The sequence below is a fragment of the Anomaloglossus baeobatrachus genome, assembly GCF_048569485.1.
Source record: "Anomaloglossus baeobatrachus isolate aAnoBae1 chromosome 9 unlocalized genomic scaffold, aAnoBae1.hap1 SUPER_9_unloc_3, whole genome shotgun sequence".
NCBI classification, from domain to species: Eukaryota; Metazoa; Chordata; class Amphibia; order Anura; family Aromobatidae; genus Anomaloglossus; species Anomaloglossus baeobatrachus.
Window position 1 is genome coordinate 108,973 of NW_027441821.1, and position 21,242 is coordinate 130,214.

General features: G+C 51.4%; 1 protein-coding gene across 2 annotated transcripts in view; it reads left to right on the forward strand.

Annotated features, from left to right (window-relative positions):
* Window positions 1-21,242, forward strand: part of LOC142259769 (tubulin alpha-3 chain-like) — a 62,834-nt gene that overhangs the window by 5,410 nt on the left and 36,182 nt on the right. For both annotated transcript variants that reach the window (XM_075331880.1, XM_075331881.1), the window contains exons 2-3: window positions 7,459-7,681; window positions 8,041-8,189. In XM_075331880.1, the coding sequence (XP_075187995.1) occupies window positions 7,459-7,681; window positions 8,041-8,189 (372 nt within the window). The remainder of the gene's footprint in view (window positions 1-7,458; window positions 7,682-8,040; window positions 8,190-21,242) is intronic.

Below are 21,242 nucleotides of genomic sequence, written 5' to 3' on the forward strand. Positions count from 1 at the left end.
CTGTCTACCCGCCTAGATGGCTAGACAGCGGCAGCAAACAGCAATGGTGCTAACGCACAAGCTTTCAATGCTGCTTGGATTGCATGTACTGCAGAGTTTATTTTCATGCTTGTACATTCACTGCATGTCGCTATTCTTGGCTAATGCTCCTTGATGACTAGACAACAGCAGCAGAAAAGCAAGGGTGCTAAGGCACAAGCTTTCAATGCTGCTTGGATTGCATGTGCTGCAGTGGTTATTTTCATGCTTGTATGCTATACATTCACTGTATGTCGCTTTTCTTGGCTAATGCTCCTGAATAACTAGACAACGGCAGCAGAAAAGCAAAGGTGCCAAGGCACAGGCTTTCTATGCTCCTTGTACTGCATGTGCTGAAGTGTTTATTGTACTTCATGCTTGTATGCTATACATTGCACTGTACGGTCGCTATTCTTGGCTAATGCTCCTAGATGGCTAGACAGCAACAGCAAAAAAAAAAAAAAAAAAAGCATGGGTGCCAAGGCACAGGCTTTCTATGCTGCTTGTACTGCATGCGATACTGTTCCAGGACCCCCAGTGTGTGCAATTACTCAACGGGGTCTCTGCTACAGGTGGCCAAAAGAACCACCTGTGATCCCTGTCCAGGGACAGGGACGGAGTTGCAGTTTCCGCTGATTTATTGTCTGTGACTATGACTAACATCTTACAGACTTTGCAGTCCAGACAGACCTTGGGCAATGTTGATTCAATGCCCCTGGCCACCCTGATTTCGAAACAAATCATGGCTCCAGGAGGGTCCCATGCATCCCAGAGTGCATGCTCTGACACGGACGACAGTCCCAGACGGCCTAAGCGAGCTCCCTAAGAACGGCCCTCGACTTCATCACAGTACTCTCTGTATGATGATGCAGACGTAGCTGTTCAGGACTCTGATCCTGAGACCGCTCTCAATCCGGATACACCGGATGGTGACGCTATAGTGAATAATCTTATAGCGTCCATCAATGGAAGGTTGGGTATTTCTCCCTCAACTCCTCCAGTGGAGGGGTTAGCTTCACAGCAGAAGAAATCCCTATTTCGGTATCTCAAGCGTATATTGAGTACTTTTCTGGTCACTCTGACTCCAGAGAAGCAGTCCAGGAACACCACGCTTATCCCGATAAGCGTTTCTTCAACCGTATTGAGGATACGCGCTGTCTCTTCCCCCCTGACGTGCTCAAGCGCTCCAAGGGTGGATCCCCCAATCTCCAGGCTTGCGGCTAGATCTATAGTTGCAGTGGAAGATGGGACTTCACTTAAAGATGCCATTGACAGACAGATAGCCCTCTGGTTGCAATCTGTCTATGAAGCTATCGGCGGGTCGGTTGCCCCGGCATTCGCAGCCATAGAGGCACTCCAAGCTATTTCAGCTAGTATTGCGCAGAGGGACGCGGTCACATGTACATCTTGGCCGCAGTAGCGTCCTTCACCTCGCAATGTCAGCATTGCGACTCAAGCTGTTTATGCTGTCCTGGACTCTACGAGCCGTACGTCAGTGGCGTCCGCCAACTCCGTGTTGTTACGCTCCTAGTGTTAAGGGATTGGAGCAGATGCTGCTTCCACAAAAGTGCTTAACCAGATTGCCTTTATCTGGTGACAGACTGTTTCGTGAGCGGTTGGATTAAATCATTCAACTGTCCAAGGGTACGGATTCTTCCTTACCCCAGCTATCAAACAAGACCCATCAGGAGAAGGGACAGTCGAGGTTTCGGTCCTTCCCAGGCTCGGGCACGTCCCAATTGCCCTCGTCCAACAGGACTCAAAAGGCTCAGAGGGGCGCAGGTTCCTGGCGGGCTCAATCACGCCCGGAGAAGGCAGCCGGAGGAACCGCTACCAAGGCGGTTTCCTCATGACTTTCAGCCCTCTCTCTCCGCGTCCGCGGTCGGTGGCAGACTCCCCCGCTTTAGCGACATTTAACTGCCACAGGTCAATGGCCGGTGGGTGAGAGACAGTTTGTCGCAAAAACTTCCTCACCGGCCGAGCCGAGGCTCTTCTGCAGGCAGTAGGAGTCGTAATCCCGGTTCCTCCTCAGGAACAAGAGACACTTTTTACTCCGATCTGGTCGGGGTGACAACATAGGACGACTCCTTCCGTTCCGTTCTGGACCTTAAACTGCTCAACAAGCACGTGAAAACCAGGCGGTTCCGGATGGAATCCCTCCGCTCCGTCATTGCCTCAATGTCTCAAGGAGATTTCCTAGCATCAATAGACATCAGGATGCTTATCTCCACGTGCCGATTGCTCCAGAGCACCGGCGTTTGCTACGATTCGTTATTGAAGACGAGCATCTTCGGTTCGTAGCCCTACCCTTCGGTCTGGCGACAGCCCCACGGGTTTTCACCAAGTTCATGGCAGCAGTGGGACCACTCCCGCACTCTCAGGGTCACCCTGTGATCCCTTACTTAGACCATCTACTTGTCAAGGCACTCTTTTAAGAGGCATGCCAACACAGCCTGAACATGGCGCTGGAGACTTCCCAGAGTTTCGGGTGGGTCCTCAACTTTTCAAAGTTAAACCCAATCGCTGGCATATCTTAGCTTGGGGTTTCACACTCTCTCAGCGATGGTGAAGCTTCCACTGGACAAACAGCGGTCACTACAGACGGGGGTGCAGTCTCTCCTTCAAGGAGACACCTCATCCAGAGGCAGTCCCTTTCACGCAGTTTCATCTGCGTCCACTTCAATAGAACATTCTTCGCTAATGGGAGGGGAAGTCGATGTCCCTACACAGGAACGTCCCCCTTTCTCAGACGATCAAGGACTCTCTTCAGAGGAGTCCACTCTTCAGATCAATTGTCTGGAGCTCTGGGCAGTGTATATTGCCCTGCAAGACTTCCTGCAGTGGCTGGAAGGCAAACAGATCCGAATTCAGTCGGACAATCCACAGCGGTGGCATACATCAACCACCAAGGCGGACTACGCAGTCGGCGAGCCTCCCAGGAAGTCCGCCGGATTCTGCTAGGGGTGGAAGACAGAGCATACACCATATCCGCAGTTCACATCCCGGGCGTAGAAAACTGGGAAGCAGACTTCCTCAGTCACCAGGGCGTGGACGCAGGAGAATGGTCTCTGCACCCGGACGGGTTTCACGAATCGGCACAACAGCAAGGTCCCGGTTTTCATGACGATCAAAGAGCTCTGGCGACAGGCATCTCACGGTCGGTCAACCGTGGGCACTACCAGACCGGCCAGACTTACTGTCCCAAGGGCCGTTTTTCCATCTGAATTCTACGGCCCTGAACCTACTGTGTGGCCATTGCGTCCTAGATCCTAGTGTCCTCAGGATTATCCCAAGGGGTCGTTGCCACCATGAGACAGGCTATGAAGCCCACGTCTGCTAAGATCTACCACGGAAGTGGAAGATTTTCTTTTACTGGTGCTCTGTACAAGGAGTGTCCCCCTGGCCATTGGCATTGCCTACTTTTCTTTCCTTCCTGCAATCTGGGTTGGAAAAGGGCTTGTCGCTCGGCTCCCTTAAAGGGCAAGTCTCGGCGCTATTGGTGTTTTTTCAGAAGCGTCTAGCACGACGTCCGCAGGTACGCACGTTCCTGCAGGGGGTTTGTCATATCGTCCCCCCGTACGAGCGGCCGTTAGATCCATGGGATCTGAACAGGGTACTAGTTGCTCTCCAGAAGCCGCCTTTCGAGTCTCTGACGGATGTTTCACTCTCTCGACTATCACAGAAAGTGGCCTTTCTGGTAGCGATCACGTCTCTTCGGAGAGTGTCTGAGCTAGCAGCGCTGTCATCCAAGGCTCCCTTCCTGGTGGTCCACCAGGACAAGGTAGTGCTGCGCCCCATTCAGGAGTTTCTCCCTAAGGTAGTATCCTCGTTTCATATTAATCAGGATATCTCCTTACCTTCCTTTTGTCCTCATCCGGTTCACCGGTATTAAAAGGATTTACATTTGTTAGATCTGGTGAGAGCACTCAGAATCTACATTTCCCGCACGGCGCCCCTGCGCCGCTCTGATGCACTCTTTGTCCTTGTCGCTGGTAAGCGCAAGGGGTCGCAGGCTTCTAAGGCCACCCTGGCTCGATGGATCAAAGAACCAATTCTTGAGGCCTACCGTTCTGCTGGGCTTCCGGTTCCATCAGGGCTGAAGGCCCATTCTACCAGAGCCGTGGGTGCGTCCTGGGCATTGCGTCACCAGGCTACGGCTCAACAGGTGTGCCAGGCAGCTACCTGGTCGAGTCTGCACACTTTCACCAAACATTATCAGGTGCATACCTATGCTTCGGCGGACGCCAGCCTAGGTAGAAGAGTCCTGCAGGTGGCAGTTGCCTCCCCGTAGGGGAGGGCTGTCTTTGCAGCTCTAACATGAGGTATTTCTTTACCCACCCAGGGACAGCTTTTGGACGTCCCAATCGTCTGGGTCTCCCAATGGAGCGCCGAAGAAGAAGGGAATTTTGTTACTTACCGTAAATTCCTTTTCTTCTAGCTCCTATTGGGAGACCCAGCACCCGCCCTGTTGTCCTTCGGGATTTTTGGTTGTTTTTCGGGTACACATGTTGTTCATGTTGAATGGTTTTCAGTTCTCCGAGGTTACTTCGGAGTGAATTTGTTTAAACCAGTTATTGGCTTTCCTCCTTCTTGCTTTTGCACTAAAACTGGTGAGCCAGTGATCCCACTGGGGGTGTATAGCCAGAAGGGGAGGGGCCTTACACTTTTTAGTGTAATTGCTTTGTGTGGCCTCCGGAGGCAGTGCTATACACCCAATCGTCTGGGTCTCCCAATAGGAGCTAGAAGAAAAGGAATTTACGGTAAGTAACAAAATTCCCTTCTTTTCAAATAAAACTTTTTTTGTTGTCTATTTTTTAATTATTACTGACTGGGTTGGTGATGTCGGGTATCTGATAGACGCCTGACCTCACCAACCCCAGGGCTTGATGCCAGGTGACATTACACATCTGGCATCAACCCCATATATTACCCCGTTTGCCAACGCACCAGGGCGCGGGATGAGCTGGGGCAAAGCGCCAGGATTGGCATGTCTAATGGATGCGCCACTTCTGGGGCGGCTGCGGCCTGCTATTTTTAGGCTGGGGAGTGTCCGATAACAGTGGACCTCCCTAGTCTGAGAATATCAGACCCCAGCTGTCCGCTTTACCTTGGCTGGTGATCCAATATGGGGGGGACCCCACGTTTTTTGTTTTAAATTATTTATATAATTTAAAATAACAGCGTGGGGTGCCCACTGTTTTGGATTATCAGCCAAGGTGAAGCTGCCAGCGGTGGTCTGCAGGCTGCAGCTGTCTGCTTTACCCTAGCTGGCTACAAAAAATGGGGGGACCTCACGTCATTTTTTTTTAATTATTTATTTATTTTATGGCTAAATACAAGGCTAAGCACCCTTTAGGCTACTTTCACACATCCGGCTTGAGCTCTGCGGCTCAATCCGGCTGTGCAAGCTATGCAACGGATGCGGTGAAAACACTGCATCCTTTGCATACGTTTTTCCTGTGCGGCCAGTCCGGTTTTTGCCGCTTGCGGCATGCTACTGAGCATGTGCAGTGGCAAAAACCGCATGCGGCGGCCGGATGCGGTTATTGCCGCATCGCGCCGCATCCGGCCGCCATAGGCATGCATTGAAAAATGCGCCGCATCGGCCGAATGCGGCGCGGTGCGGTTTTTTTTTGCCGCACGAAAAAACGTGCCAGGCAACGTTCCATCCGGCCGCTGCATCGGCTACATCTGCCGCATGCGGCAAAAACCGGACGGAACGCAAGGCCATGCGGCACTAATTAAAGTCTATGCAGGAAAATCGCAACCGGCAGCAAAAAAAATCGGTTGCGATTTTCATGCAAAGTGCCGGATTGTGCCGCATAGCAAAAACCGGAGGTGTGAAAGTAGCCTAAGTGCCACATGAAAGTCACTAAAGGGTGCAAGCTTAGAAAATGCAGGGAGGTGGAACATTATATAGGTTTTTCTCATCTATCTATCTATCTATCTATCCATCTATCTATCTATCTATCTATCTATCTATCTATCCCTCTATCTATCTATCCCTCTATCTATCCCTCTATCTATCTATCTATCTATCTATCCCTCTATCTATCTATCCATCTATCCCTCTATCTATCTATCCATCTATCTATCTATATATCTATCTATCCCTCTATCTATCTATCTATCTATCCCTCTATCTATCTATCTATCTATCTATCCCTCTATCTATCTATCTATCTATCCCTCTATCTATCTATCTATCTATCCCTCTATCTATCTATCTATCCATCTATCTATCTATCTATCCCTCTATCTATCCATCTATCTATCTATCTATCCCTCTATCTATCTATCTATCTATCTATCTATCTATCTATCCATCTATCTATCTATCTATCCCTCTATCTATCCCTCTATCTATCCATCTATCTATCTATCCCTCTATCTATCTATCTATCTATCTATCCATCTATCTATCTATCTATCCCTCTATCTATCCCTCTATCTATCCATCTATCTATCTATCCCTCTATCTATCTATCTATCTATCTATCCCTCTATCTATCCCTCTATCTATCCATCTATCTATCTATCCCTCTATCTATCTATCTATCCATCTATCTATCTATCTATCTATCTATCCCTCTATCTATACCTCTATCTATCTATCTATCTATCTATCCATCTATCTATCTATCTATCTATCCATCTATCCCTCTATCTATCCCTCTATCTATCCCTCTATCTATCTATCTATCCCTCTATCTATCCCTCTATCTATCTATCTATCCATCTATCCCTCTATCTATCTATCCCTCTATCTATCTATCTATCCCTCTATCTATCTATCCCTCTATCTATCTATCTATCCCTCTATCTATCTATCTATCCCTCTATCTATCTATCTATCTATCCCTCTATCTATCTATCCCTCTATCTATCTATCTATCTATCTATCTATCTATCCCTCTATCTATCTATCCCTCTATCTATCTATCTATCTATCCATCTATCCCTCTATCTATCTATCCCTCTATCTATCTATCTATCTATCCCTCTATCTATCTATCTATCCCTCTATCTATCTATCTATCCCTCTATCTATCTATCTATCCCTCTATCTATCTATCCCTCTATCTATCTATCTATTCATCTATCTATCCCTCTATCTATCTATCTATTCATCTATCTATCTATCCCTCTATCTATCTATCTATTCATCTATCCATCTTTCCCTCTATCCATTATCTGTCTATCGATTATCTTTATTATTTATTGCAGGGACAAACCTGTGGTAAATCCGCGGCAAAAACGCATGCGGATTTGGTGCGGATTTTTTCCGCAGGTCCGGAAATCTTTCACTGGCAGAAGTTTCTCAAGAAATTTTCTTGAGAAACTTCACATTTCTAGTGCGCACATAGCCTTAAAGACATATTGGTTTTCCAAATTTCAAAGAACATCGACATTGACTACAGGAATCTGTTTTTCTCGCAGCGTGAGTGCATTTCTATCCACGTGGGCCAGGCCGGAGTTCAGATTGGCAATGCATGCTGGGAGCTCTTCTGCCTGGAACATGGGATTCAGCCCGATGGACAGATGCCCAGCGATAAAACCATCGGTGGAGGAGACGACTCGTTCCACACATTCTTCAGTGAGACAGGAGCCGGAAAACATTCCCCCAGGGCGGTGTTTGTGGATCTGGAGCCCACGGTGGTTGGTAAGTAGTACTTTTTGGCTGCGACGCCAGCATCTGACATTTTCACAGGTAAAATTAACAGACAAGGATACGTCCTGGTGACATTCAGCATCTGAATTTCTGCTGCAGATTTTTACCGCTGAATTGACCCCTTTAATTGTAGATTTTGGGAAAAGCCTCACATACGTGAATTTGCGCTAACAATTTCTGTTTGATTGTAGAGATCAGTAGTGTCTGATTGTCAGAAAGAGCCAGATATATAAGTAAAGCAGAAGTTATGGCGGGATATAGATTAGCTCGGATCTGATCACTGCCTTCAGATCACGTCGCGTATCTCCCAGAATAACGGGTTGTTACTTATCACATACGTTCCTGTACAGATGAGGTGCGCACCGGCACATACCGCCAACTGTTCCACCCCGAACAGCTCATCACAGGAAAGGAAGATGCTGCCAACAACTACGCTCGGGGACATTACACCATCGGAAAGGAGATAGTCGATTTGGTCCTAGATCGTATACGCAAGTTGGTGAGTGGCAAAAGCAACTGTCTGCGCTGCCGAGTCCTCATTTACGTATTTAGTGTTAATTTGCGGAAGTGATGAGTGAACTGTTCAGTGCTCGTAATGAGCATTTTGATGCTTGGTACTCGATTACTGGGTATAACGGAAGTCAATGGGGAACTCGAGCATTTTTATGGAAAATCTTGCTGAAAAATGCAGGTCCCCCATTGACTTCCAAGCATCAAAATGCTTGTCCCGAGCACCGAACAGTTTTGTCTTCACTAATTTGCACCTTATACAATTAGTATTAGATCTGTCACACATCAGATTCGCGGTCAGCAAATGGCCCGGCCAGGGGTCTCCAGACCCGACCTCAACAGCCTTATATACAGTGTGTCCACCCATATCCTGTATACACCGCACCTATATACAGTGTGTCCAACCATATCCTGTACACACCGCACCTATATACAGTGTGTCCACCCATATCCTGTATACACCGCACCTATATACAGTGTGTCCACCCATATCCTGTATACACCGCACCTATATACAGTGTGTCCACCCATATCCTGTATACACCGCACCTATATACAGTGTGTCCACCCATATCCTGTATACACCACACCTATATACAGTGTGTCCACCCATCTCCTGTATACACCGCACCTATATACAGTGTGTCCACCCATCTCCTGTATACACCGCACCTATATACAGTGTGTCCACCCATATCCTGTATACACCGCACCTATATACAGTGTGTCCACCCATATCCTGTATACACCGCACCTATATACAGTGTGTCCACCCATATCCTGTATACACCGCACCTATATACAGTGTGTCCAACCATATCCTGTATACACCGCACCTATATACAGTGTGTCCACCCATATCCTGTATACACCTCACCTATATACAGTGTGTCCACCCATATCCTGTATACACCGCACCTATATACAGTGTGTCCACCCATATCCTGTATACACCTCACCTATATACAGTGTGTCCACCCATATCCTGTATACACCGCACCTATATACAGTGTGTCCACCCATATCCTTTATACACCTCACCTATATACAGTGTGTCCACCCATATCCTGTCCACTGCCATTAACTTGAGAACGGCGGCAGCTATAGGCATAGAAGTGGTGTCTAGGTATAGTAAAGTAGCCATGCGCTACGCAATGACACCACCTATAGCGCCACCTGGTGGAAAACAACGGAGTTAGCATTTTTATCTCTAAAACGGAACGAGATAGAGAAAAAAAGTGAGTTACAAAGTTGTAGGCATCATCAATTCAATAGGAATCCACACCTTGCACAGAAATGCTATGATTAGAAGGTGTAAACCTCACAAGGCTGCGGACGTGAAGCGATACCTCATGGAGACCTTCCTACAAGTCATTGGGTATGGTGGCTGTGTGGAGTGGCCTCCGCTCACCTGACCTGACCCCATTGGACTTGTTTCTGTGAGGTCACATCAAACAGCCGGTGTATGCGACCCCTCCCCCAACATTGCAGGACCTACCACCACGTATCACAGATGCTTGTGCAAACGTGTCACCTGCCATATTGCACAGCGTGCAGCCAGATACAGTATGCTGTGCAGAGTCCAGATGTGCATTGTAGCTGACGGGGGCCACTAATGAGCGCCATATGCGTGACCAGCATTCAATGTTTTGGGGGGTCATGGGTTTCATATCATAGCATTTCTGTATGCAAGGTGTGGATTCCTATTGAATTGATGATGCCCTACAACTTTGTAATTCACTTTTTCTTCGGCGCTCCATTGGGAGACCCAGACGATTGGGTGTATAGCTACTGCCTCCGGAGGCCACACAAAGTATTACACTAAAAAGTGTAAGGCCCCTCCCCTTCTGCATATACACCCCCCGTGGGATCACGGGCTGCTTCAGTTTTATGCTTTGTGCGAAGGAGGTCAGACATCCACGCATAGCTCCACTGTTTTAGTCAGCAGCAGCTGCTGACTATGTCGGATGGAAGAAAAGAGGGCCCATACTAGGGCCCCCAGCATGCTCCCTTCTCACCCCACTTTTGTCGGGTGTTTGTTAAGGTTGAGGTACCCATTGCGGGCACGGAGGCTGGAGCCCACATGCTGTTTTCCTTCCCCATCCCCCCTCAGGGCTCTGGGTGAAGTGGGATCTTACCGGTCTCCAGGCACTGAGATCGGGCTCCATCCACAGACCCGGAGATCCTGCTGGATATGGAGCTGGGTATCGTCAGGGACAGGGCCCTGCTACATTAAGGTACTCTGTGTCCCCGTACACATCGCGCACACACACACCAGCATTGCTGGGAGTGCTAGTGCGCCGGGGACAACAGCGCGGAGCGCTTGTGCTATTATTCACTGCAGCTTAGCTGAGTGAATTTATGTGTTAGAAACTGCCGCGCCGGCCGTTGCGGGGTGTTTTACACTGTGGCGCGGCTGGGACTTGTGGTGCGCCGGGGACTTCCGCGCTGGCCGTGCACAAGGACGGCCGCGCTTATTACTCGAGTCCCCGGCTTTGCGGCCTAGTTTTCGCTTCGTTCCCGCCCCCAGCCCTGTCAGTCAGGGGAGGGGCGGGACGCTGTACAGAAAGTCAGCGCCGAGAGCTGGAGTCTGCTTTGCATTCTCCAGCCCCCTTCACTGGACACAGTGGGACGCCAGTTCCCGCTCTTGTCTGCGGCACGCCCACGGCCCGCCCCTCTTCACAAGACGCCGGCAGCCATTCCTGCACGCAGTCTGGGCTGGAGAAGGGAGACAAGCTCTGGGCAACCAGTTACAGGATTCGGGCGACCACACACCCGCTTTTGTGCGGGCGGTAAGCGGCACCTGAAGTGCTGACCCCACTAATGCTATACACTGCACTGTACGGTCGCTATTCTTGGCTATATTCTCCTAGATGGCTAGACAACAGCAGCAAAAAAAAAAAAAAAAAAAGCAAGGGTGCTAAGGCACAGGTTTTCTATGCTGCTTGTACTGCATGTGCTGAAGTGTTCATTTGTACTTTCTGCTTGTATGCTATACATTGCACTGTACGGTCGCTATTCTTGGCTATATACTTCTAGATGGCTAGACAACAGCAGCAAAAAAGCAAGGGTGCCAAGGCACAGGCTTTCTATGCTGCTTGTACTGCACGTGATACTGTTCCACACGGCAGGTTCCACTGTCCCCATGGTCTGCAATGCTTCCCTGTATCACTTGGTCAGCCGGGGTCTCTGCTAGAGGTGGCCAAAGAAACCACCGGTGAACCCTGTCCAGGGACAGGGACGGAGTTGCAGTTTCGGCTGATAGATTGTCTGTGACTGTGACTAACATCTTAGAGACTTTGCAGTCCAGACGGACCATGGGCAATGTTGATACAATGCTCCCTGGCCACCCTCATTTGGAACAAATCAGTGCTCCGGGGGGGTCCCATGCATCCCAGGGCGCAGGCTCTGACACGGACGACAGTCCCAGACAGCCTAAGCGAGCTCGCTGGGAGCGGCACTCGGCTTCATCACTGGTTAGGGTCCCAGCAGGAGGACTCTCTGTATGATGAGGCAGACGTAGCTGATCAGGACTCTGATCCTGAGACCGCTCTCAATCCGGATACACCGGATGGTGACGCCATAGTGAATGATCTTCTAGCGTCCATCAATGGAATGTTGGATATTTCTCCCTCAGCTCCTCCGGTGGAGGAGTCAGCTTCACAGCAGGAGAAATCCCTTTTCAGTATCTCAAGCGTATATTGAGTACTTTTCTGGCCACTCTGTCTTCAGAGAAGCAATCCGGAAACACCACACTTATCCAGATAAGTGTGCTCCAATCGTATTAAGGATACACGTTATCCTTTCTTCGGCGCTCCATTGGGAGACCCAGGCGATTGGGTGTATAGCACTGCCTCCGGAGGCCACACAAAGCAATTACACTAAAAAGTGTAAGGCCCCTCCCCTTCTGGCTATACACCCCCAGTGGGATCACTGGCTCACCAGTTTTCTGCTTTGTGCGAAGGAGGTCAGACATCCACGCATAGCTCCACTGTTTAGTCAGCAGTAGCTGCTGACTATATCGGATGGAAGAAAAGAGGGCCCATATGGGGCCCCCAGCATGCTCCCTTCTTACCCCACTTGTGGTTTGTAAGGTTGAGGTACCCATTGCGGGTACGGAGGCTGGAGCCCACATGCTGCTTTCCTTCCCCATCCCCCTGAAGGGCTCTGAGGAAGTGGGATCTTACCGGCCACCAAGCCCTGAGGCCGGGCTCCATCCACAGACCCATAGAACCTGCTGGATGTGGAGCGGGAGTGCCGTTCAGGGACAAGGCCCTGCAACTTTCAGGTACTCTGTGTCCCCGTATGGCAGGCCACGCACACCCCAGGCTTGCTCCGCTTCGTTAACGCCCCCCACCCTGTCAATCAGGGTAGGGGAGAGACGTTGTTCAATCGGCAGCGCCGAGGGCTGGAGCACGATTTATATGCTCCAGCCCTCTCACTGAGCACAGTAGGACACAGGCTTCGCGCTTTTTCTCTGTGCACGCCCTAGGCCCGCCCCCAGGCTTGCAGCTCCCCAGGACGCCGGCAGCCATTATACACATGCAGTCTGGCTGGAGAACGGACGCAGGCTCTGGGGGACCCAGGCTAGGGGTTCTGGCGACCACACACCCGCGCTAAGCGGGCGGTAAGCAGCACATACGTGCGGCCCCACTAGTGCCACAGTGTTATATTTTTCGCTGTACCATAGACACTGCTGTGTCTAGATATATTTATATACTGCACTGTAAGGTCGCTTCTTGGCTGTATACCCCTATATTGCTTTGAGGAGACAACAGCATGTCATCCGCAAAACGCAAGGGTGCCAAGGCACGGGCTGTATACACTGCTTGTACAGCATGTGGGGCTAATCTACCAGCAGGCTCCAACGACTCTCATTGTGTGCAATGTTCAGTCCCAGTGGCACTTCGTCAGCCAGAGCCTATTGTGGTGGTAGCCCAGGCAGAGACGCCTGTGAACCCTGCCCCGGTGACGGGGACAGAATTTGCAGTCTTTGCTGATAAAATGTCTGTGACTATGACAAAAATCCTGGAGACCTTGCAGTCCAGGCCAGTTGCTCAGACCATAGACACTGCTGTGTCTATGTTCCCCGGTCCCCCTCAGTTGGAACTAATCCGTACTTCAAGGGGGTCCCAGGCATCACAGGCTGAGGGCTCTGACTCCGATGACAGTCCCAGTCCGCCTAAGCGAGCTCGCTGGGAGAGACCCTCCACGTCATCACGCGGATCAGGGTCTCAGCGAGAAGGGTCCCTATATGAGGGTTCAGAGGTGGGTGATCAGGAGTCTTGTCCTGACGCCGCACTCAATTTGGATACGCTAGATGGTGACGCCATGGTAAATGACCTTATAGCGGCCATCAATAGGCTGTTGGATATTTCTCCCCCAGCCCCTTCTGCAGAGGAGGCAGCTGCACAGCAGGAGAAATTCCATTTCCTGTATCCCAAGCGTAAATTGAGTACTTTTCTGGACCACTCTGACTTCAGAGAATCAGTCCAGAAACACAATACTTATCCGGACAAGCGTTTTTCTAAACGCCTTAAGGATACACGTTATCCTTTTCCCCCTGACGTGGTCAAACGCTGGACCCAGTGTCCAAAAGTGGACCCTCCAATATCCAGGCTTGCAGCTAGATCCATAGTTGCAGTGGAGGATGGGGCTTCACTTAAAGATGCCAATGACAGACAGATGGACCTTTGGTTGAAATCTGTCTATGAAGCTATCGGCGCGTCGTTTGCTCCAGCATTCGCGGCCGTGTGGGCGCTCCAAGCTATTTCAGCTGGTCTGGCACAGGTGGACTCTCTCATACGTCCAGCAGTGCCGCAAGTGGCGTCCCTAACTACGCAAATGTCTGCGTTTGCGGCCTACGCTATCAATGCGGTACTGGACTCTACGAGCCGTACCTCAATGGCATCCGCCAACTCTGTAGTTTTGCGCAGAGCCTTGTGGTTAAAGGAATGGAAAGCAGATTCTGCTTCTAAAAAATGTTTAACCAGCTTGCAATTATCTGGAGACAGACTGTTTGGTGAGCAATTGGCGGAAATCATTAAACAGTCCAAAGGTAAGGACTCCTCCTTACCCCAGCCCAGATCAAGCAAACCTCCACAGAGGAAGTGGCAGTCAAAGTTTCGGTCCTTTCGAGGCTCGGGCAAGCCCCAATTCTCCTCGTCCAAAGGGACTCAGAAAGAGCAAAGGAGCTCTGATTCCTGGCGGGCTCACTCACGCCCCAAGAAAGCAACCGGAGGTACCGCTTCCAAGGCGGCTGCCTCATGACTTTCGGCCGCCTCCCTCCGCATCCTCGGTCGGTGGCAGGCTCTCCCGCTTTTGCGACATTTGGCTGCCACAGATCAAAGACCGGTGGGTAACAGACATTTTGTCTCACGGGTACAGGATAGAGTTCAGTACTCGGCCTCCGCCTCGGTTCTTCAGAACTTCCCCACATCCCGACCGAGCAGATGCCCTTCTGCAGGCGGTGAATTCTCTAAGAGCAGAAGGAGTGGTGGTCCCTGTTCCTCTTCAGGAACGAGGTCAAGGTTTTTACTCCAATCTCTTTGTGGTGCCAAAAAAGGACGGCTCATTCCGTCCTGTTCTGGACCTAAAACTGCTCAACAAGCATGTGAACGCCAGGCGGTTCCGGATGGAATCCCTCCGCTCAGTCATTGCCTCAATGTCTCAAGGAGATTTCCTAGCATCAATAGACATCAAGGATGCTTATCTCCACGTGCCGATTGCTACAGAGCACCAACGTTTTCTACGCTTCGTGATAGGAGACGACCATCTTCAGTTCGTAGCTCTGCCATTTGGTCTAGCGACAGCCCCACGGGTGTTCACCAAGATCATGGCGGCAGTGGTAGCAGTCTTGCACTCTCAGGGACACTCTGTGATCCCTTACTTGGACGATCTACTGGTCAAGGCACCCTCTCAAGAGGCATGCCAACTCAGCTTGACTGTTGCACTGGAGACTCTCCAGACGTTCGGGTGGATCATCAACTTCTCAAAGTCAAATCTGTCACCGACCCAATCACTAACGTATCTTGGCATGGAGTTTCATACTCTCTCAGCGATAGTGAAGCTTCCGCTGGACAAGCAGAGGTCACTACAGACTGGGGTGCAGGCTCTCCTTCAAAGTCAGTCGCACTCCTTAAGACGCCTCATGCACTTCCTCGGGAAGATGGTGGCGGCAATGGAAGCGGTTCCGTTTGCGCAGTTTCATCTGCGCCCACTTCAATGGGACATTCTCCGCCAATGGGACGGGAAGTCAACATCCCTGGACAGGAAAGTCTCCCTTTCCCAGACGGCCAAGGACTCTCTGCAGTGGTGGCTTCTTCCCACCTCATTATCACAGGGAAGATCCTTCCTACCACCGTCTTGGGCGGTGGTCACGACGGACGCGAGTCTCTCAGGGTGGGGAGCAGTTTTTCTCCACCACAGGGCTCAGGGTACGTGGACTCAGCAGGAGTCCTCCCTTCAGATCAATGTTCTGGAAATCAGAGCAGTGTATCTTGCCCTACTAGCCTTCCAGCAGTGGCTGGAAGGAAGGCAGATCCGAATTCAGTCGGACAACTCCACAGCGGTGGCATACATCAACCACCAAGGGGGGACACGCAGTCGGCAAGCCTTCCAGGAAGTCCGGCGGATTCTGATGTGGGTGGAAGCCACGGCCTCCACCATATCCGCAGTTCACATCCCCGGCGTAGAAAACTGGGAAGCAGACTTCCTCAGTCGCCAGGGCATGGACGCAGGGGAATGGTCCCTTCACCCAGACGTGTTTCAGGAAATCTGTCGCCGATGGGGAAGGCCGGACGTCGACCTCATGGCGTCCCGGCACAACAACAAGGTCCCAACCTTCATGGCACGGTCTCGCGATCAAAGAGCGCTGGCGGCAGACGCCCTAGTGCAAGATTGGTCGCAGTTCCGGCTCCCTTATGTGTTTCCACCTCTGGCACTCTTGCCCAGAGTGCTACGCAAGATCAGATCCGATTGCAGCCGCGTCATACTCGTCGCCCCAGACTGGCCGAGGAGGGCGTGGTATCCGGATCTGTGGCAGCTCACGGTCGGCCAACCGTGGGCACTACCAGACCGACCAGACTTACTGTCCCAAGGGCCGTTTTTCCATCGGAATTCTGCGGCCCTGAACCTGACTGTGTGGCCATTGAGTCCTGGATCCTAGCGTCTTCAGGATTGTCCCAAGGGGTCGTTGCCACCATGAGACAGGCTAGGAAGCCCACGTCCGCTAAGATCTACCACAGAACGTGGAGGATATTCTTATCCTGGTGCTCTGCTCAGGGAGTGTCTCCCTGGCCATTTGCATTGCCTACCTTTCTTTCTTTCCTGCAATCTGGGTTAGAAAAAGGTTTGTCGCTCGGCTCCCTTAAAGGTCAGGTCTCGGCGCTATCCGTCTTTTTTCAGAGGCGTTTGGCACGCCTTCCTAAGGTGCGCACGTTCCTACAGGGGGTTTGCCATATCGTACCCCCGTACAAGCGGCCGTTAGATCCATGGGATCTGAACAGGGTACTAGTTGCCCTCCAGAAGCCGCCCTTCGAGCCTCTGAGGGAGGTTTCACTTTCTAGACTATCACAGAAAGTGGCTTTTCTGGTAGCGATCACATCTCTTCGGAGAGTGTCTGAGCTGGCAGCGCTATCATCCAAGGCTCCCTTCCTGGTCTTCCACCAGGACAAGGTAGTGCTGCGCCCCATTCAGGAGTTTCTCCCGAAGGTGGTATCCTCTTTTCATCTTAATCAGGATATCTCTTTGCCTTCGTTTTGTCCTCATGCAGTTCATCGGTATGAGAAGGATTTACATTTGTTAGATCTGGTGAGAGCACTCAGAATCTACATTTCCCGCACGGCGCCCTTGCGCCGTTCGGATGCACTCTTTGTCCTTGTCGCTGGTAAGCGCAAAGGGTCGCAGGCTTCTAAGGCCACCCTGGCTCGATGGATCAAAGAACCAATTCTTGAAGCCTACCGTTCTGCTGGGCTTCCGGTTCCATCAGGGCTGAAGGCCCATTCTACCAGAGCCGTGGGTGCATCCTGGGCATTGCGACACCAGGCTACGGCTCAACAGGTGTGCCAGGCAGCTACCTGGTCGAGTCTGCACACTTTCACCAAACATTATCAGGTGCATACCTATGCTTCGGCGGACGCCAGCCTAGGTAGAAGAGTCCTGCAGGCGGCAGTTGCCTCCATATAGGGGAGGGCTGTCTTGCAGCTCTAACATGAGGTATTCTTTACCCACCCAGGGACAGCTTTTGGACGTCCCAATCGTCTGGGTCTCCCAATGGAGCGCCGAAGAAGAAGGGAATTTTGTTACTTACCGTAAATTCCTTTTCTTCAGCGCTCTATTGGGAGACCCAGACGATTGGGGTATAGCTACTGCCCTCCGGAGGCCACACAAAGCACTACACTAAAAAGTGCAAGGCCCCTCCCCCTCTGGCTATACCCCCCCCGTGGTATCACGGGTTCTCCAGTTTTAGCTTTGTGTGCGAAGGAGGTCAGACATCCATGCATAGCTCCACAGATTTTAGTCAGCAGTAGCTGCTGACTATTTCGGATGGAAGAAAAGAGGACACATATAGTGTCCCCAGCATGCTCCCTTCTCACCCCTGGATGGTGTTGTAAGGTTGAGGTACCTATTGCTGGTACGGAGGCTGGAGCCCACATGCTGCTTTCCTTCCACATCCCCCTGAGGGGCTCTGAGGAAGTGGGATCCTGCCGGCCTCAAAGCTCTGACGCCGGGCTCCATCCACAGACCCATTTGAACCTGCTGGATACGGAGCTGGAGTACCGTTCAGGGACATGGCCCTGCACCATTACAGGTACTCTGTGTCCCCGTACACACAGGCACAGCACACTCCAGACTTGCTGGGTGTGCTAGTGCGCCGGGGACAGTAAAGGGTTACAGTCACTGCAGCCTTGCTGAGTGACTTTGTGTTTTGGGAACTACCGCGCCGGACGCTCCGGGAGCGGCGGCGCGGCTGGGACTTGTAGTTCGCCGGGGACTAGGCGCCGACCGCGCTTTTACGGCGGCGGCGCTTATAACTCCAGTCCCCGGCTTCTGCGGCCTAGTGCCGCTTCGTTCCCGCCCCCTCCCTGTCACTCAGGGAAGGGGACAGGCGCTGAGCAATCAGCAGCGCCGAGGGCTGGAGCCTTTTTACATGCTCCAGCCCTCTCACTGCACTCTGTCGGACGCCGGATTCCCGCTCTGCCTTGGGGGCACGCCCACGGCCCGCCCCTACTCACACGAGCTGGGGAAGAAGCCGGCAGCCATTACTGCAGAGCTCGGGGCACCAAGGCAGGACAGTGGCGTTCATACACCCGCTTATAGGCGGGCGGTAAGGGCACACATAGTGCTGACCACAATATATATGCAGTGTATACATGTGTTGTTTTTAACTGCATAGGTCGCTATATGCCCGCTTGGGGAGCGACACATCAGCAGCAGGAAAGCAGGTGTGCTAAGGCACAGGCTTTCTAGGCTGCTTGTTTTGCACGACTGAGGTGTTCATTTGTGTTTATGCTGATATGCTATACATTGCACTGTACAGTCGCTAGTCTTAGCTATATTCTCCTGGAATGGCTAGACTACAGCAGCAGAAAACCAAGGGTGCTGGGGCACAGGTTTTTTTCTATGCTGCTTGTATTGCATGGGCTGCAGTGTGCATTTGTACTTGTGCTTGTATGCTATACATTGCACTGTATGGTCACTCTTCTGGGCTATATTCCCCTAGATGACCAGTCTACAGCAGCAGAAGAGCAGAGGTGCCAGGGCACAGGCTTCTATGCTGCTTGGATTGCATGTGCTGCAGTGTTCATTTGTACTTGTGCTTGTATGCTATACATTGCACTGTAGGGTCACTCTTCTGGGCTATATTCCCCTAGATGACTAGTATACAGCAGCAGAAGAGCAGGGGTGCCAGGGCACAGGCTTCTATGCTGCTTGTATTGCTTGTGCTGCAGTGGTCATTTGTACTTTATGCCTGTATGCTATACATTGCAATGTACGGTCACCAATCTTGGCTATATACTTCTAGATAGCTAGTCGGCAGCGGCAAAAAAGCAACACAGTTTTCAGTGCTGTTTTTACTACATGGGATGCTGTTCATGACACCGTCCCATTGTGTGCATGCTCCCCTGTAGCACGTCGTCTGCCGGGGTCTCTAGCACTTCGTCTGCCGGGGCTCTACTAGTTGTGGCCAAAGAAACCACCTGTCAACCCTGTCCATGGACAGGGACGGAGTAGTCATAATATAGAGACTTGCACCCATGGGCAATCTACTTGAACAAAAGGCAGCTCTTCAGGGCTTTGATACTGACATCGCTCTCAATCCGGATACACCGGGTGGTAACGCCATACGGAATGATCCTATACCGTCCACCAATGGAAGGTTGGATCTTTCTCCCTCAGCTCCCCCAGTGGAGATAGGAGACGAACAGGAGAAGTTCCTTTTCAGTGTCTCACGCAGATATTGAGTATTTTTCTGGCCACGCTGACTTCAGAGAAGCAGTCCAGGAACACCACGCTTACCAGATAAGCGTCTTCTCCAAACGTTTTTAGGATACACGTTATCCCTTTTTTCCCCTGACGTGGTCAGCGCTGGACCCAGGGTCCAAAGGTGGATTCTCCAATCTCCAGGCTTGCATATAGAGCCATAGTTGCACTGGAGATGGGGCTTCACTTAAAGATGCCATTCACAGACAGATGGACTCTGGTTGAAATCTGTCTAGGAGGCTATCGGCGTGTCGGTTGCTCCGGCATTCACAGCCGTATAGGCAACCTAACCTTTTCAGCTGTTCTTGCGCAGCTGGCCTTGAGCACATGTACATCTGTACCGCAGAGGCGTCCGTAACTCCGCAATGTCTGCACTGCGACTTACCCTATTAATGCTGTCCTAAAAGTACAGTCGAGGTTTCGGTCCTTCCCAAGCTCGGGCAGGTCCCAATTGTCCTCGTGCAAAAGGGCTACAAAACCTCAGACGGGCTCAGATTCCGGCCGGGCTCAATCACGCCCAAGGAAGGCAGCCGGAGGAACCGCTACCAAGGCGGTCTCCTCATGACTCTCAGCTCTCTCTCTCTCTCCGCATCCGCGGTTGATGGCAGACTCCCCCGCCTTTGGCGACATTTAGCTGCCACAGGTCACAGACCGGTGGGTGACGGACATTGTGCTCACGTGCACAGGACAGTGTTCTGTTCTCGTCCTCCGACTCCATTCTTCAGAACGGCCCCACCTCTCCACCGAGCAGATGCCCTGCTGCAGGCGGTGGACGCTCTAAGAGCAGAAGGAGTGGTGATCCCTGTCCCCCCTCAGGAACGAGGGCGAGGGTTTGTACTCCAATCTCTTTGTGGCTCCAAAAATGGACGGTTCCTTCCGTCCTGTTCTGGTTCTGAAACTGCTCAACGAGCATGCGAACGCCAGGCGGTTCCGGATGGGATCCCTCCGATCCGTCATTGCCTCAATGTCTCGAGGAGACTTCCTTGCCTCAACAGACATCAAAGATGCCTATCTCCACGTGCCAATTGCTACGGAGCACCAACGTTTTCTACGTTTTGTGATAGGAGACGAACATCTTCTGTTCGTAGCTCTGCCATTCAGTCTGGGCCCCACGGGTGGGCACCAAGGTCATGGCAGCAGTGGGAGCAGTCTTGCACTCTCACGGACACCCGGTGATTCCGTACTTGGACGATCTACTCGTCAAAGCAACCTCCCTCGAGGCATGCCAACGCAGCCTGAATGTTACGCTGGAGACTCTCCAGACTTTCGGGTGGATCATCAATTTGGCAAGGTCAAATCTGTCTCCGACTCAATCACTAACGTATCTCGGCATGGCGTCTCATACTCTATCAGCCATAGTGAAGCTTCCGCTGAACCAGCAGCGTTCACTGCGGACAGAGGTGCAGTCTCTCCTTCAAGGCCAGTCGCACCCCTTAAGGCGCCTCATGCACTTCCTAAGGAAGATGGTGGCAGCCATCGAGGCAGTTCTCTTTGCGCAGTTTCATCTGCGCCAACGGCAATCGGACATTCTCCGCAAATGGGATGGGCAGTCAACCTC